At 35.2% G+C, this 18,507-nt stretch overlaps 2 protein-coding genes across 2 annotated transcripts; one reads left to right on the forward strand and one right to left on the reverse strand.

The window, feature by feature from the left end:
- Nucleotides 1-1,745: 1,745 nt before the first annotated feature.
- On the reverse strand, nt 1,746-5,683 carry LOC121247878. The gene is made up of 7 exons (XM_041146341.1): nt 5,466-5,683; nt 5,146-5,263; nt 4,749-4,837; nt 4,577-4,623; nt 4,396-4,484; nt 3,446-3,579; nt 1,746-3,021 (listed from the first exon to the last, which is right to left on the reverse strand). Exons 1-7 carry the CDS (start codon nt 5,559-5,561, stop codon nt 2,317-2,319), a joined length of 1,278 nt encoding a protein of 425 aa, XP_041002275.1. The 5' UTR covers nt 5,562-5,683; the 3' UTR covers nt 1,746-2,316.
- A 9,146-nt stretch (nt 5,684-14,829) lies between these two features.
- LOC121247834 (calcium load-activated calcium channel-like) lies at nt 14,830-17,242 on the forward strand. Its single transcript, XM_041146292.1, has one exon. The coding sequence runs from the start codon at nt 16,543-16,545 to the stop codon at nt 16,909-16,911; it is 369 nt and encodes a 122-aa protein (XP_041002226.1). The 5' UTR covers nt 14,830-16,542; the 3' UTR covers nt 16,912-17,242.
- Nucleotides 17,243-18,507: the final 1,265 nt, after the last annotated feature.

Genomic DNA, 18,507 nt, shown 5'->3' on the forward strand with positions numbered 1-18,507 from the left:
CCACGATTCTTGTTCTTTTATGTATCCCTTTTCTTGCTATTCAAAACACGGATTGCATACGTTAAACGAATATTCAAACATCAATCCCCCCGTCCCGGCTGAATCTAGGGGTGACAATTTTTCGGTCCCCCCTGCTCGGTCTCGGTCTATGGTGTCTCCAAAATTCGGTTTTCGATCCGGTCTTGGAGTATGGTTTTTTTTATCGGACTGGACCAAAACTGACCGAATCACTTATATATAATTTTTTTAAATATATAATATATTATTTATATAGTAGTTGCATACGTTAATTATGTAATTTTTTCTAATCTATCACCATTGATCATATAAAATGTAAAATAATATATTTTACGATAAATCATATGATAATATTTGTTATTATATGTAGATACATACTCTACTAAAGTACTAAGTCAGTAACTATTAACATCATAAATGTAATTATAATTAATTTTTTTAATGAGCTAGTTATATAATTTACATTAACGAGCTCACGTAATTTTGATTTTACTAATTTAATTAATTTTTTGTATTAATTTATCTACCAAAAAATGAAAAGAAAAAAAAAAGTGTCCTAACTCATGGATGAAATTAGATCAAATTGGACCAATCGGACCGATAGCTAACAGTTTGGTCCAATCCTTAGGGGTAGTCAGTCCGGTCCGGCCAAAAAAAAAAAATGAATCGAAATTTTTGATCCATGACCTTGAACCAGACCGAATCGAACCAGACCGGATTGATTACACTCCTAGCTACATCACATCCTGACCCTTTCAAAGCAAAAGACAATACAATACGATCTTTAAGTAATGTTATAAGTTTGGTTCAATCCTTCAAGTTCAAAAAAAGATTTAGGTTGCATTTGGGTAATTATGTGATTTTAGATAATTCACATAATCCACTTGAAGTTATTTGTGCAAGTCCCACGTAATCCACTTGAGATTGTAATGACAAATATAAATTTCATCAGAACCGTTGTGATACAGACACGTGGCAGCCCCACAGGCCTGCCAGGACCTTAAGATAGTATGTGGGCTCGTTGCGTGAGCCCACAAGGCTTCATAAAAGATTTAATGGCCCAAGTATACAAATTAATCAGCACCGACAAGTGAAGCCCAACGGAAAGGCAATCTCGAGCACAGGACCCGGTCATACTCCACTTGAATTCCAGCCTCACTCAGCCGAATACGGAATACAGAGAGAGAGAGAGAGAGAGCGTCACAACTAGCAAGAAATTAAATAAAGAGTAATATTAAATAGAGTTATGGATTGCGGAAGTATCTACATTTTTTTTACATATATTTTATTATTAAAAAATTAAATTAATTTTTTTAATATAGATCACGTAAAAAATAAAACAAGAGATAGCAGAAGACTCCAAAGGGAAAGATCCCAAATGTCTAACGTCACTAGCTAATCGAGTAACAAAGGCTCGATACCTTGACGGACGACACCCGAAGATTGACGACAAAAAACGCCATCATCAGAACCAAAAACGTATACGTACATCCTGAATGTTGTCGATTTTCAATTCCCAATTCCCAATGCTACAGTCACTCTTCTTTTCATTGGACCTCTATGGATAAACAATTCAAACACCAGTTTGACTTCTCCAACAGCAAAACCCGACACATATTCCTACCAACTCTCTGCTAACGTTGAAACCAACCTATAAAATATGAGAGATCACCAAACTAATACAAAAACAACTCTACAAAATCAATGTTTTCAAATGCATGGGTCTTTTCCTTTTTTTTTTTTCTTTTTTTTTTTTACTATATACAAAGTCCAACCATGTAGGTACAAGAGATTCTATCAACTCCAAAATATTAATAAAAAAAAAAAACTCTCATTTTTCAAAACGACAAAAAAATAAGAGTATAAAATATCAGATTTGAGTCGGAACAGAGATATGCTTTCTTTTTTCAACGCTAGCTTTGGTTTAATTTCCTGGTACATGATGCATACAGTACTTCTCTTTCCCACCATATGATTTCAAAAGCAAAATGTTCGCCGTCTCGACGACGGTATGTATCTTGTCCCATGCATGACGTTTTGCGACCCACCAAACCCTAAAAACTAGTAGACTTCGTAAACTCCACAAACCTCAAACTTGGACATAATGCACACTTTCTCACACCCCACCTTGCACGTCGCTGTAATTTCTTCTCTCTCTCTCTCTCTCTTTCTCTCTCTGTGTTTTATTTTTCCTTGTCTCTCGAACTTGAACTGAGAAATAATTAATCAATTATTAGCACTTGTCATTGAGATTGTTAATCCACTATGTACTCTCTCTTCTTGGGTTACTGAATTCTATCAGAACCGTTGTGATACGGACATGTGGCGGCGTCTGATGTGGGGAGAGACGATGGAGATTAGTCCACCAAGTGGGGGCCTCATCTTTGACCTGTAAATCATCTCATCGTATGGCCTCCTGTAGAACTTTAGAAACGGTAGAAACGACTCCCGCGACCTGTCGCCACGGCTGACGTGGCACTCGGCCCTGCGGAAAAACATGGCCGGTGATTGGAGGAACGAGGGCCATGGAGTTCCGGGGTGGGACATTTTGCTACGTTCATCGCCGGTAGTACGCTGTGGCAACGGGGTCGAGGGAAACAGGGACTTCCTCGTTGGCTTAGTGTAGCTACCCCCGTAGATGCTTCCAGGTGGCGTTCTAGCAGCCGGTGATGCAAAAGAGAGGGACCGGGCGTTGAGCGGGGAGATGAGTGCGGGGCCTAGAGAAGAGTACTGGGTGGTGGTGGGTCCTACTTTGGAAGCCGACGTGTCGGCTAAGCTCAGGTACCATGGTTTGAGCGAGTCAAGGTGGTGCGAGACCGTGAACGAGAAGCGGGAGGACGAGCATGAACCGATCGTGGAAGACGATTTCAACGACGAAGGGTCAAATCGGAGGGACGAAGCTCGTGGGTAGCTTGTGAAATCGTTGAAGTCCAACGATTCTTCAAAATCTAGTGAGGATACCACAATCGTGGCCGTTGATAACTCAACGAACGGTCGAACACCCTGCATCCACAGTATGTAGTTAATGTAGTAACCGATCTTCGAATATAATATTATTGGAATGGAAAATATGGTGTTTGATTAATTTGAAAATGGAAAGCCCTTCTCGTTTAACTATACACCTGACAACTTCTGATTAAAGACAACAACATAACCATCAAAATTTCAGCTTAATTTCAGGATCAACTAGGCTATCTTATTAGAACAACGAATTTTTGTTTTGGGTCCAATAATTTATTACAAGGTAGCTAGTTGAAACCCAACAAAGGATGAATTGAAAGATGGGACGGAAAAGTGAAACGGGTTGTTCGAGGATTGACTTAGAAATCCAAAGCAAAAGATGGGACAGAAAAGTGGTTCTCGTTGGTGGTTAAAAAGTAACAAAAATTCAACAGAACAAGGTGGCATGGTTTTGAATCTCACGTACCTTCCATAGATAAGAGAATAGAGACGGAGGGTCAATGACAAAAGCCTTGTGTAGCCGGCCCGGGTAGTACTCCGCCACCATTTTCAGCGTTGCCAGAAACAAATTCATAAAAGCTGATGCAGACCTGAAATAGCCTGAATGAAACATTTTTTTCAAAGTAATTAACCTCACTCGTAGTACTTATATATCCCTTTAAAGAAAACATTAAAAGTAACTCTATTTTCACAATGAAACTAATTGACAAAAACGTAAACAATAGCAGAGTTATTTTATAATTAACGTCAACAGGAAAATTAATTAATTAAAAGGCTGAGCACTGCGGAAGAAAAAGGTGGCAGAATCCTGGGTACTTCTGCTGGTGATCATTTATTTAAGGAAATAACAGCTTTGAAATTGACCACTTCTAGGAGAGTATAAGCACCAAGTCCCGATAATACCCCCACGCTTCCAAACCATTATTCGGGACTCGACCATGACATGACTTCAGGAGCTCTCCAGACTAGACACTTTCTGAGAGTATCTCAGACAATGCCGGTGCTCCGACACAGTCACAGTGGCATCCCTGGTCTCATCGACAAGCAAGGTTACTACGTACGTACATGATGACCAGCGTGCACGTACAGTAGAGATATAATGAGGCTAAACGGTGCTGATACTCAACTTTTTTCTTTCCAAATTTATCACTAGTCTAACTATATATATATATATATATATATATATATATATATATATATTCTTTCAAATCATTTTTAAACATCTTTAAATATTTTTTAAAAATTAAAAAAAATATCACTTCATTAATAATTATTTTCTTAATTATTAAAAAAATATAAAAAATAAAATAAAATTTTCGTTGAGGGGCAAACTACGGATCCAAAGAATCATTTTTCTAATTTAAAATGGCTAAGATTAACTTAATTGCCACCATGTAATTTCAAACCTACACTTACTTGCGTCGAAAAGAAGAACGAAGTGCTCGACGTTTTTTGGCATGGTTTGAATAGCCACCTCCAGTGTAAACACAAGCAAACGAGTAAACCTGGCAGATTAAAACATGGAAAGAAAATCAATCTAATTAATACCGTGTGGGACTTTGTTACAAACGTGATGACAAAAACTTCCTGTACTCACGCTTTCTGCGAATGGAATTTTTGGTAATCTTGCTTGATCCGGAAAATCTGCAAAAGGGTGGTACAGCAATTGTTCTCAGTCTCTCAGACTCTCTCTTTACAGCTCGCATATCATGCATTTTGGAAAAACAAAAAAACAAAAGAACTTAGATCAGCAAGTGGGAGGTAATTACCAAAATGGGTCTGTTCTCTTCATCGTGACCGGCCACATAAGCAATCCCGTCGCTGAGCTCGGCCGAGAACTCGTCTGCTATCAAATGCTCTATATATCCAAAATGAAACGAGAGAACACAAACATCTTAACAAAATGACCGGAGACTTCAATTTTTGAATTCTTTTCTTTTCTTTTCTGTATCGTGCGTGCATGCGGAAGTGCTAGTCACTTTAATCATTACATGGAATGTGACTTTAACGCTTAATTCAAAGTGGGAAAGTAAGATTCGTAGCCCATACTGTGACCAATAAAGAAAGGAAAAGAAAAGAAACTAGCTAGCAGCGAAAAGATCGTTGGTGGCTGCAGATCAAAACAGTAGGGAAAGCTTTTGAGAAGAATAAGGAGGAAAGGATTACCGGTGCCAATACTCTCTCTCCAAGCAAGGCAAGCCCTCAAGTTCTTCGCAGCCTTCTTCACACTATCCCCCTTGGCTTTCAGAAACCGTTCTACGCAAGCCTTGTTGCAGAACTTCTCCTGTTGACAATCGTGTCGTCACACATAAGTGTAAGGCAATAACAAACTTACAAACAAGTTCCAGAAAATCATATTCATTCTTCAAGAAGAGAACTAGTATTAGTAACAAAGATGTCAAACACTGATCTATGCTCAATATTGTTTGAAATTAGCAATGTTTGGTGACAAGCAGTATAGTGAGATCAAGGCGACCCACACCCACCTGCTGTACTGTAAGTGGGGCTTGTTTACTGAGAAGCTTCAGAACAGCTTCAACCTTTGCATCTTCTTTCTGATCCTTCTGCTCTTTCTTCCCCATTTCGAGAAAACTTAGAAATCTCCGAGAAAACACGAATATCCCAAGCTTCTGATTCACGCAACCATTTAAAACTCGAACTCACACTAGCTAGCAAATAGCGGAGAGAGAGAGAGATTTTAAGACTGAGATATAAGTTGAATAAAAAAGAGAGGTCTCAGAACCGGAATTTATAGCAAACGACGGCTAATAACGCCGTTATGAACACTCTTCCGCATGCAGACATTTAATAAAAAGCTATCTCTCAACGTCAACACCGCAATACCAATGTATCCATCATAGAGACGGTACGATAACGATTCGTTACGGAAACCGTCACGGGTTCAACCCCACTGCGACCATCCGTTATAGCCTCATTATTATTTTTCCATTGTTGCCCCTCCTCTGTTTATCCTACTTGATGCTTTTTCGGTAAATGCATTTAATTTCATGCGTCGTTTAGGAAAAATAGAGTTTCCATTTTAAGCCGTCTACTGAAGCCATTTTATGTGCTGCGTCAGAAGACACAAGGGGTCTGACAAATCTACAGCTCATTTATGAAGGCCTGTAGGCCAGCCGGAAATGCGATTGAGGAGGGGGGGTGAGAAAAGATGCTGGGAATGGCATGTGATGTAATTGTAGGAGATAGTACTTCCTGTCTTCGTAAATTTGACAAGGGTTATGATGATAATTTTGTAGACTGACTGAGTTTGATGATGCGGCCGAAAAATATGGATGGAACCCGTGAACGGATATTATGGGTATCGGACGTACAAATGAATGTCTCAGTGTTTTCGGGTACTATGGTTGGCAGAATTTTGTTGGGATTTATTTGTAAGTTTGGTAACTTGCTTTTGCTGTATCTTCTCTCCATGGTGTCAATATAACAGTAGTTTATTGTTTCTTCTTCAATCTACTCTCAATCATGTGCATCCTCGTCTCTCAAGTTCTGAATTATATCACGGCCTCCCCAATTGAAAAAGAGAAGTTCTAAGTTCTAACAGCCGTAAATTTACATGATTTCATGGTATATGTCAAATCTATTTTATATAATATTAAACTATATCAGTTTATAAATTTATTTTTATAAATTGATTTTGTGAATGACATATTTCTCATTAATTGAGAAATGCATCATGCATCTCTTTTTCATAAACTCATGTATTTTTTCTTATATCTTTTAAAACTCGGTCTTTTGATGTTTTCATGACCATATATAACGCTTTCAAGAGAGTAATATTTAATTTAGAATTATTTTAGCCATAAAGAGATCTCACAAAAGTAGATTCATAAAATAACGTGAGCTGATGTATGTGGTACGTTAGATTATAAAGTTATTTTTATTATAAAGTAGATCTAATGTATCATATGAAAGAATGCCAGTTTGTGAATTTACTTTTGTGAGATCTCTTTGTAGTTGTAGTACTTATCTATTTAATTTGGATTGATATATAAAATTCTCAAAAGCTGGCCGAATGTTGCTGCATTAAGTGAAATTAATGCGTGGGATCAATTTTCGTATAAAATGTAAATTATTTTTGCCATTTCATACAATGAAGATCTCTCTTGAATATAATATTGGACTCATTTTCCACAACTCCAAATTAGTAATCAATGCGTTTGAGAAGTACTTGGCCATTAATTAACTGTTGTGCAAGTATTGAGGTCATGTGGAGGTTTATAATGTCAATGAAAACACACGAGACATTGGACATTAACACAAACACATAGTCCCACAAGTCAAAACCTTGATATTTGTCGTCCATTAATTTTCTAATTACATTGATAAAAGTCCAAGTACGTTGTTGTCACGGCGGAGACCTCATTGGCAAAGACCCACGCTCGAAGACACTTGATCTCCACGTGTACTAAGTACATTTTAGCAATATATTTAGCTTGTACACACATGATGTTTGGAAAAATGCAAATAGTTTATTTATTGCCTAGAATTGGCCGCTAGCTTAGCTTGCTAGCTCATGAATTTCGAAACTTGAAGTATCAATTAGAACAAAGAAAAATTCTAGACATAAACCCCACACTCTTGTACACTATTTAAAAATATGTGATTTTACTTTTTTATCCTCATATTTCATGAAATATGAAATATAAAGATAAAAAAGTAAAATCACATATTTTTAATTAATGTGTAGAGTGTGAGATTTCTGTGTAGCAAGACTCAACAAAATCCCAAACAATTAAAAGCAAACTCGATCTCGTCCTTTGAAGTACGTAATAGCTAAAGAAAAGAGGGTGTTGTACTAACGTTTACATGAAGGCTTTGGATAAATATATAGGGTAATAAACTTAGCCAAAGCGCAGTACTTTGATTAGGGCATTAGCTAGGCAGGCTGGTAATTGGTTGAACTTCCCAAAGCTTTAAAGTTGTAAGCTTTATCGTTATAACTAAAGTAATCTCACAAAGCTGGTGTTTAGTGAACGATATGTTCCTGTTGTCCTCATTCAAATGAGCTAGAGATTCTTCACCCTACCTAAGCTTCCTCTCTCTCTCTCTCTCTCGTTTGAATATTATAAAATGAGTTGATATTTGAGATTTGATCAGGCTGGCCGGCATGGTTTTGGGCATGAGATGATGATTTTTTATTTTTTATTTTTGTTTTTGGTGGGGGAGGGGGTTTTAATATATGGTACTGTTAATTATTCACAGCCAGCCATCCCACGTGGCCAAAGTGTCCTATGTGGCTTCCACCTTATTCGCAGTCCTCACCTACCGGCCTTTTTTTATTGATTTCAAATTTTGAAACATCTTACCCTTTGTTTTAGTCGAACTCATGACTACTCAACGTGCTTTGCTTTCTTGCTTCCCACACGTACACCACTCCTAAACTGTAAATATGTATATATGTATATTATGGGTTTGAATCATGACCTTTTTAAATTCAAATAACCTATTGCTTTCCTCTCTGGCTTCTATATATCCTGTCCGATCTAGCTAGCTACATGATCTTTCTCTCCATTAAAAACAAATTAATGTGAAAAGGTAAATGTACTAGCTAGCCGGGGATGGATTTCCTTGAATTATTTCATGGCAGTGTAAAATAATAGCAAATTTCCTATTCTATTCATCTGCTAGCTAGCTAGGCTAGCTTGCTTCTGTACGTCCTTCTGTTCTAACTTTATATCAGGGATTTTGTCCACTTCATATCTGCATGGGCAACTCAGAACGTCTTGTGAGCGGCGCCCAATTCAACATGCAATAGTCTTATTTAGTACTTTTCTGTTTAATGACTGTATAATGTCATGTGAAGTTAGGTATAAAAAACACATGCATGCCAGCTCGTTGTTTTCACCTTTTGGAAACTTATGGGATCAAACTTGCATGAGAGTTTTTAGGCAGGCAATTGTACCACTTCCAGCATAATGCATGCAGTAAATGCCTTTTGCATTTATTTCTATTTCTAATTACGTTAGATATACTAGGACATTATTGAATTTATTCTATTTTTTATTTGAGTAGTATTATATGTACTTATAATTTTATGTACAACATTATACGTATTGAGTAAAAGACATATCTTATTAGTTTTTTCTTTTTTAATTTAAACCTTAAATTTCAAATTTTATAGTTTTTAACATATAAATAACTGACACACGGTTAACGTTGTATTGTTATGTAAGTAAAACTTGTAAGACAGTTTCCTTTTTATTTCATTATCATCTTAATAGTACTGATGAGAAAGAATTCTACTACTTACTTACAACTTACAAGTCGATGAGTATAAAATGAGGTAGTGTCTAATTTGCTGGAAGCCTATTGTCAAAAATAAAAAGAAGATATAATACAAGAAAGAGATAGATAAAAAAAAAAAATGACTAATATATAAAAATGTGAAAGGGACATAAAGCAATTGATGAGACTCTAAAGTGATAACTCCAAATAAGAAAGAAAGACCTACGCCTACAAACTTGGGAGATAGAATAAACAATGCACTGTTCTATTGGGTCTCTCTTTTTTTTCTAGATTTCTACGTACGGGGGACATCATATTCTTCAATCTCTTCGCAACCTTATTCTTTCCCATTGTAATAGAGCTACGTGAGGTCAAATTATTAAACAGTCATGAAGTTCGCCCTCAAATGCTCCATAGGTATAAATTTTTATATCAAATCAGGTAAATTTCTATGTCTTTCTTTCTTTATTATTTATTTTTATAAATAAACATTTGAGTACCATATTAATGTAAAGCGAAATAATATTTGTAATCGAAGAGTGCGTAAACGCCGTACATTCTTTTTAAAAAAATGAGTAAATATGAAACCTATTTAAAAAAATTAATTTTTTAAAGATAGACTCCAGTCGTTTTTAAGAGTAATGCACGATCTTTACACAATCTATGACTGTATCGCATTGTCTTGAATTACTCGACGGTATTATTGACCTCCAACACCATATGAACGACAAGATTCATTACAACTATAAAAAAGTTAAAATATCAATATGTTTTATATATATTTTTTGCTCTCAAAAAATATATCAGAAAAAATCTTGCAGCAATCATCAGACAGAAAAAGTTGCCAGACACACTTTTCCAGCTAGCCCATCGTCCTTGAGAAATGAACACAAAGGATCACCTATGTTCATCGATCTCTAGTCATGCATTGAAATTTTCTGAAATTGTGTCGCCACTTGTTCGCCTCTCTTGGACAGTATTTCAACTTTTTTTGAAGTTGTCATCATGCATCTTTTCCCACCTCGGAAACATTAGTGCTGTCTCCACTAGTAAATCCTCTCTTAACGTACAACACGAGCATCTGCTAAAAGTTTTCTTTGATTTCGACTCAACTCATTTAAATCATGAGTAGTTAACAGTATTTATATTTGGAAATTAAGTTGTACAATACGTTTAAGATGAACAAATTTGGTATAAATAAGTAGATAAATATAAAAAAATTATTTTTTAATGATGAATCTGATCATATATATATATATTTTTTTTATAAAAAAGTGCATAAAATTTACACATCTTAATATTATTTTTAGCAATATTCTTTATATTAATATTCTAAATATATTTTAGATATATTATTATGAAAGAATTATACGTCCATGCATATAACATATTAATAAATTCGTACAGAATTTCTCCCTTGCCCAAATATCAGTCAATTAGTAATTTGAGCCAATCAGTTAGAAAATATACCAACTTAATAATTATCAGTTGAGATGACAACCTTGGACAACGGTCATATTTTGCTCCTTTGATAAAAAAACACATTTTATTTATTTATTTATAGAATTTCAAACTTAAAAAGTAAATGTCGACAAATTGCTAGAGTACTTGGTCAAACCCTTAATTCATGCATATCTTTAGTAGCCAATAGCCATCCATCTACCAACATATTCAAACCAACCATCGAAACGAAAACAAAATTATTAACTTCAAACTTTGTTATTACAATAACACAAGGCTATTGTCAATTATTTATATAAGATCTATTTCAAGAAAAAGAAAGATCAATCACATATATCATACTAGACAATTAAATCCCTAGTTAATATGAATTTTGCTAAAACAATCCAAACGATCTCAAAGTATAAGTTAAAGTAGATATGAATTTAATATGCTAGAGAAATGTACGTTTTAACTACAAAAATATATCTATAGACTGACGTGACATATATTAGATTATAAAATTACTTTTATTGTAATTAGTAGATTTAACGTATCATATGAATTAAAGTTATGTCAATTTGTATGTTTACTTTTACCGAAACTTTTTGTGACGATAACACTTATCATGATATAATAAATTATGTATTTAATATATAAAGATTATGGTTGATATATTATACTCATGGGAGATTCAGCCTCTCGAGGATACAAATGTTGCATCCCTTAATAAAATTTGTAAGCACTATTATAAATAGAGATAGAAATGTTTATAACTAGACATGGACTTGAAATCTGTATTATTCATCTACGAAGACTTATGGATAGGAAGAGTACTTTAGAAGATCACTTTAAAATTTGAGTGAGTTTCAGTACTTTCTATTCATGATTTATTTATTAATGGTATTAATACCCGGAAGAAACATTTTTGAAGATACAAAGACTTTGGTATTTTTGCGGATATTGTCTGTTAAAATTCCTAATTTCAAACAAGTTTTTATAATTCTCAAATATTTTCAAACATTCTGAATAATTAAACATCACAATTTACTCGCTAAAATTAACGTTGTAGCAAGTATGGTACAGGCGGGAAAAGTCAAATTTGTCAATACCTGATGTTTGAAATTTCATACATCTATTTGTTTTTTTTTTTTCTTTTTATTGTTTTGTTAACCCTTTCAAGTCGGGAAAGAAGTGGAATTATTGATCATTTCAGATTAGACATTTGCGACACAACTGAACGGATCATTATACCGTTACAAAGACGACTAAACAATTAATGTTGACCACAGACCTTATGGATTTAAAACCAATGTTTTGAATTTCATTTCGTATAGGCCGGTATGGTTGAAATATGCTTACCAGCCGGGTAATCGGTACAAAGAAGTATGTTGTTTTGTACTGGTCAGAATTTTGACCGTATCAGCTGATATATAGAGTTCGGCATTTTTTTTTTCATTTCTTCAAATTGCAGGCTTATTTTTGGAACACTAATTCAGACCAAACTATATATAATTTATTCATATATAGATTATTATTTTAGAATATAATTTATATATATATATAATTTATTCATATATAGACTATTCCGAAACGGTACCGGTACCGAAATATTTTGTTTCAATATCTCGACTGAAACGATATTCAAAACATTGTTTAAAACTTCCTGATAGTGGGCCCATTGCCTTCGTGACTGAACTATGGCCCCACCTTGAGGAAAAAATCGTTTGGTGCCAGGACCAAACCTTCGTCTTTCTTTCTCCTTGACATTGCATGCATACATTGCCGGTCCTAATAATTTTGTAAGAGTAATGCTAGTTACAGTTATAAATTATGTAAGTATTGTATATTTTTTTTTTGAAAAAGAGTAAGTTCTACTATTAAAAAATTAATTTTTTTTCAAGTAGATCTCACATTAATTTTTTTTAAATTAATTTTTAAAAAAATGCAATGTACTTGCATACTCTATGACTGCAAATGTCATTTCTCTTTTACAAAATGTCTTGATCTTTATTCATACATCTAATTACCTATGAAAACTTCATGCATCAAATATCTTTAAAATTATTGAGATTTTGGTGTTATATTTAAAATTATAATGTGTTATATAGCAAGTGGTGTTTATGCATAGATTTGTATGTATCATAATTCATAATCTTGTGCTGATTAAGTGATTAACAGTCCGTACTTCCAATCATTACTGCCCATTAATCTACTATGCATTTATTAGGACAAGAAATGCTACTTATCATCCCTACACCATATACTAGCATGCGATTTCTCATTTTATTTAAACACACATATTTATACATTAATATATGTATGTTTAAATAGAATGACAAAAATAACAAATCACATGTTGGTGTGTGGTGTAGGGGATGATAAATAGAATTTTTCTTATTAGGATTTTACACTTTATCACTACAAGAAATCATGCCTTTTTCAGAGCTCAAAATCGTCGCAAATACCTTTAATAATTGCTACATTTGATTATTTGCGGCGATTTTTAATTCGCTGCATTTTTGACAAAATTAAAATTCCATTTCTAACCAATTTCAATGATTAGAAAAAATCGTTGCAAAAACTATTATTTCCAGCGATTTTTTCCTGTAGCAACTGTCCAAAATGGTAAACGGAAATGACATTTCCGTTTACCATTAAAATCGCTAAGAAAAGTCTATTCCAGCGATGTACTCCATCACAAAAGGTTAAAAAAATGCCGCAAATAACTCATTATTTTTTCCAGCGATTTTGAATTATTGTCGCTATTATGTATTTCCAGTGGGTAAGTTTCACCGAAAAAGACTATTTGTGGCGATCTAAATTCTCCTCCTCCATTTCCCACCTTAGCATTGGAAATTAAGCGGTGACTTGAAAATCGTTGGAAATAAGGTCTATTTGCGACGATTTTTTTTGTGACGATTTTAAAATTGTTGAAAAATGCCTGATTTTTTGTAGTGTATATTTCATATTAAAACTGATACCTTATATCCTTAAATTGTAAAAACCCCTGATTAAATCCAAAAATTAGATAAAAGGAAAATAGGCAAGTTGGTATAGTCTTGACAATTAGATCTTAGGGGAGAGTAAAAGATGTCATTTTTGGTAATTTAACCATGCTATATATCAGTTTTGATAGTTGCTAGTATAAAAAGTAAAATTCATAATAATTTGATGCTAGAAAATGTACTTATTTTTTCAAAACAAAAAAATAAATGCTGGCCATGCATAGTCAGTAGGAGATATCTATAACTCTTTTAAAATTATTTTATGATTCATTTTTTTATTAATTAGTATAATTGTAAGAATTAATTAAAAATAACTTCTATTTTAATTAACAATATTTATTTAAAATAAAAATATAAAATAATTGTAAGTTTATATTTTTTCAATTGTAATCATGAAAACTTAGTACTGCAGAAGCCATAAAAATTTGAAGTGGAATTTTAAATGGGATGTGTCAGCACTCAGCACCAACAGGGAATTATAAGGATGGCATCATAGCGTTTTGGTGGCGGGTGTCAGCAATGGGGATAGAAGTAAGAAAGAAAAAGGGCATCTTTACTCTTTGGGATTCGCAATGATGCAAATGCTCTCCCAGGTCAAAGTTGTTTTTGGACTGATTTCACATGCTTAGAGTTAAGAGTTAGTGAGAGAAAGAGGAGGGTCCTAAAACCCTCTGGTCGTTGTTTGATCATTGATGGATCATAAAGCATCCACCACACGACGATTCTCATTTATCGCTGCTGCCGTACCTTCCGGGGCGTGTCCTTTGCTACCTCTATTTTTTATTATCCTTCTTCGGAACAAGATAGTCCCATTAATAATTAAAATGAGATATATCAGTAGTAGATGGTGGGATTTCCAGATAATCGCCCCCAAAATAGTAGTAGGTGCAATGTAAAAGATAAAAAAGATTTGAGAAATGAGAGATGTTGCTAGTCCCATGGTTAGCCACTATGACAGAAGTAATTGAAGCAATCCAGTCAATGAATTGGTTTAAATTAGGATTGCTGGGCTGGCTCTTGCATCTGGCCCATCCTCCCACCATTGCATGGGCCCGGACGAAAGGATTTTTTAAGCAAGTAAGATGTCGGATGTGGGGGGTGGGTGGGGCTACCCACCTGCCCATATTTCATCTGCCTGTCCTACATAGCTCGGTATAAAAGGGAAAAATCCATTTATTTCCTTAGCTCTCTCTTCTCTCTCAAACCCTCCCATCGTTCCCTCATCTCTCAATCTCTTATCTCTTCTGCATCTCCTCCTCTGTTGCCGGCCCTTAACCCCTTAGCAGTGCAACATGTCTCCTCTTCCTTCTCCTCTTCTTACTCTTCTTTTCTCCTCCTCCTCCACAGACCATGGTGTGGTCATCGATTTGCTTAGACTCATGACCACAACTAGTGGTGGCTCTCTGCATCAAGCCACATGCCACGACATGGCCGTGGGTTTGTTCAAAGAACCACATCCACACAATTAGCTAGGTTTGGTTTTATTTTTGTTGGTTAATCGATATAGATTTTGATTTGTTGGTTATTTTGGTTCGTTCGAGTTTGGGAGAGGAGGAGTGATTGAGCCACATATCTGATGGTTTCCGTGCATGGAGAGCCATGGCCATGAGTCACCCACTTGCCTGCCAAACGGACTTCCCACACAAGTGAGGGCGGGGTGCCTGCCCAAGTAGGGCGGGTAGCACACCTAGTTTGAATCATTTATTGCGTGAAGCTCTTGCAAGAAGATTGTAGGTATTGTACCCAGCTGTATTGAGATGGTAGTTGAGGATCTCCACTTCTACATCCTACATAGTAGACAAAATCCACTTCTTGACCAAAAAATATATACACACGTACTCTAGGAAAGAATAACTCCAATATTTCTTTAGTTTTGTTTCTTTATTTTTGTTGCTAGTGATTGTGTGGAGTCCGTTTTCCTTCCAAACCTAGTTCATTTAACCACCGTTTATAACTGCGTTAAAAAATTGGCACCATTAAATTTGCTTGTAATATATGTTAGAACAGTTTTTTTCATCTTACAATCATATTTAATGACAGTAATTTTAGAACAACCATATATTAATGATTGTAGGGCTTTATAGTTTTAATATATATGTTAGAACAATCTCCCCAATGCCAAATCTCCAATGGATGTACCTACAAAAATGAAAAAACAATATTGAAGCATGTTAGAGTACTCTCAATGGATTTTTCATCCTATATTTTAAAATACATCACCAAAACTCGCTTTTTCTATTTTATATAGAGACTTTTACAATATATATATATATATATCATACATCAATTTATCATTTTTTCTTTATATCATTTAAATATTATACTTTTTAATATATTTGATTCATTTCAAGTAAAGTAAAAAGTAGAAAGTAGATAAAGAAATGAATAAAGAGTAAAAAGTAGAGAGAGAAATAAATTAAATATTTATACAAGTGTGAATAGTATTCTATAGATGTAGAGATGGTATTGTAGTAAACTGGATATTAGTTATAAAATATATAATCCATTGGATGGGCTATATTAAGCTATTTCCTTCAAATTTTACAAAAACATGGGTTTTACATAACCTATTGAGAATGCTCTTAGTCAGTTTAACTATTTGGATAGTTCTAATTGGGTAAAGAAATAAAATACAACTAAAAATAGGATAGACTGGCTAGGCCTGTGTAGAAAATGTTAGGACCCAGCTTGTCCGTGTGGCCCGACTTGACCCGACCAAAAAAGTGGGTTGAAGTAATTTGCGGTTCGAACCCGCTGAAATCGATATAATGTTATAAAGAAGACTAAAAAAAGCGGGCGGGTTTCAAAGTCATCGAACCCCGTAGAAAAAAAGCACTTTCTCGCCCTTTCCTACCTGCTAGTTGTTCTCATGGCCACGATCTTCTCCCTTTTCAAGTACTTCGACAGCCTCACCGTCGTGGCCATTTCGTTTTGCACTGCCATAGTCTGCAAGACAATCTCCTCAATTGACAAGGCTGCTAAGAAGTTGGAGATGATGAAAACTAAATCCTCCGCCAAGATCACCAAGAAATCTAAGACCAAAAAGATGGACTGTGTCGAGACCAGTCTCAAGGAGTTGAGCCGCGACCTCTCCCTCTTCAAGTTCAAGTCCGACGCCATTGTCTCCCTTGTCCTCTTCGTCGTCTTTGGTCTTCTTAACTCACTCTTCTTAGGGTTTTCACCACCACGCGGTGCTAGCTCCGACCTCTTCCCCATGCCAAATCCCAAAACCAATTGATCTGGTTCACTGCTACTCTTCCTTTTTTTTTTTTTTTTCTAATATTCAAATTATGATTGTTATCTTCTAGATCATACAGAGTAAGGTTTTGATCGAATTCTATTAGGATAGTGGGATTTGTAATTTCTGTCTGGATTGTGCATTTATCCATGAATTCTCGAGAAAATGGGCTCTATTTGTATTGGCTGATGCTAGGTTTTGATTGGATTGTATAGGGATAATGGGTTTGTAAGGTTTTTTTGGATCTGTTTGTATACGATTCGGGTTCCCATTAACTGCTTCCAATCTTGGGTCGGGCCATATCAGATTGGTTTGTTCTTGAGACGGGTCGGGTGGGGCCTAGACGACCGTATAAGTAGTTGTGTCTACTCGATCTTGAGTTCCCAAATGGAAACAACTTCAAATTCTAGTGTAGCGGTCCTACCCATTCATTTAGGCTTACCAATATTAGTCATTAAGGTCGAGTGGGTTGTGGCTGGGTTTGATTGGCCTAGCCTAACTTCTACACTCATTGGGTTGATCACTCGACCTGATTGTACAAGCCCAAACTCTTACAGTCATCTGGACCAAATAGTTCTTTGGGACCAAAAGTGCTCATAAAACAAACCGTTTATCCCTTCAACTTCCTTTCGTTCCAATTTTGGTTTACTTTTTTTTTTTTTTTTGTATAAAAGACTTTATTGGAGCATGGAAGCTAGTACTACAGCCGCCCTCCACTGCCACCACTCTCACGCATAATGGCTCACATATCGCCACTTCTATTACCAAATGTCAAGTTCTGTTGCCACTTATGGTGAACTCGTTGAAGCACACTTTTATTGAGAACTATTTCATCTTAAACACTATCATTCAAATGACTAAATGTTTGTTCGAACTATATTTTTAATAATTTAGGTTTTTGAGATGAAATTTAAATTTAATTTCAAAAGATCACTTTTGAAGATGAAAAAAATTCGTCCCTAAAACATTGTGTCCCTATAGATAGAGAGCATTTGTCGCATTTGGATCAAGGCCGAAGGCTAGCCAGTACACCAATCTAATCGAGGTTGCAGGGATGCGTAAGGCCTGTTCTACAAATCTCAAGTTTTGGTAGCTATTATATAAAAAAACCCACATAATTGTAAAGGGAACACCAAAATTCTAATCACATCCAACAAAAAAAAGTGATCTCTAAAAATATACCATGCAGATAGTACAACTAGAAAAAGATGAAGGAGGAAAAGAAGATGACTTGAATGAGGACGAGAAGAGGAAGATGAAGACTGTGAGGAAGAGAGGAGTAACACGAAGAGGACGGGAAGATGAGGAAGATAGGAGGAATATGATGAGGAGTACGAGGAGACGAAGAAAGGAGGGAGGAGGAGAGGAACATAGGAGGAAAAGAGGAGTAGGACGAGGAGGGGAAAGAAAGAGGAGAAGGAGAGGAGTAGGAGAGTTGAACAATAACAAGAATATAAAAAATACTATAGGAATAACCATAAACGAGACAACTAAATTAACAATAAATGCGTAATCGAATTTCAAGTTATTCACCTTACCTAAAGAAAGAAGTGAGTTCAACTAGAAGAGAGAGATAACTAACTACCGAGGTCAAGT

This window comes from Juglans microcarpa x Juglans regia, chromosome 1S (assembly GCF_004785595.1).
Source record: "Juglans microcarpa x Juglans regia isolate MS1-56 chromosome 1S, Jm3101_v1.0, whole genome shotgun sequence".
Taxonomy (NCBI): Eukaryota; Viridiplantae; Streptophyta; class Magnoliopsida; order Fagales; family Juglandaceae; genus Juglans; species Juglans microcarpa x Juglans regia.

Excerpts from the sequence above, each read along its gene's own strand:
- LOC121247878 (XM_041146341.1), bottom strand. The coding sequence starts at position 5,561 with ATGGGGAAGAAAGAGCAGAAGGATCAGAAAGAAGATGCAAAGGTTGAA. Across the intron at positions 4,624-4,748 it reads AAGAGAACAGACCCATTTTG|ATTTTCCGGATCAAGCAAGA; the intron begins GTAATTACCTCC and ends ACCCTTTTGCAG. Across the intron at positions 3,022-3,445 it reads TATTCTCTTATCTATGGAAG|GGTGTTCGACCGTTCGTTGA; the intron begins GTACGTGAGATT and ends CTGTGGATGCAG.
- LOC121247834 (XM_041146292.1), top strand. The coding sequence starts at position 16,543 with ATGGCCACGATCTTCTCCCTTTTCAAGTACTTCGACAGCCTCACCGTC.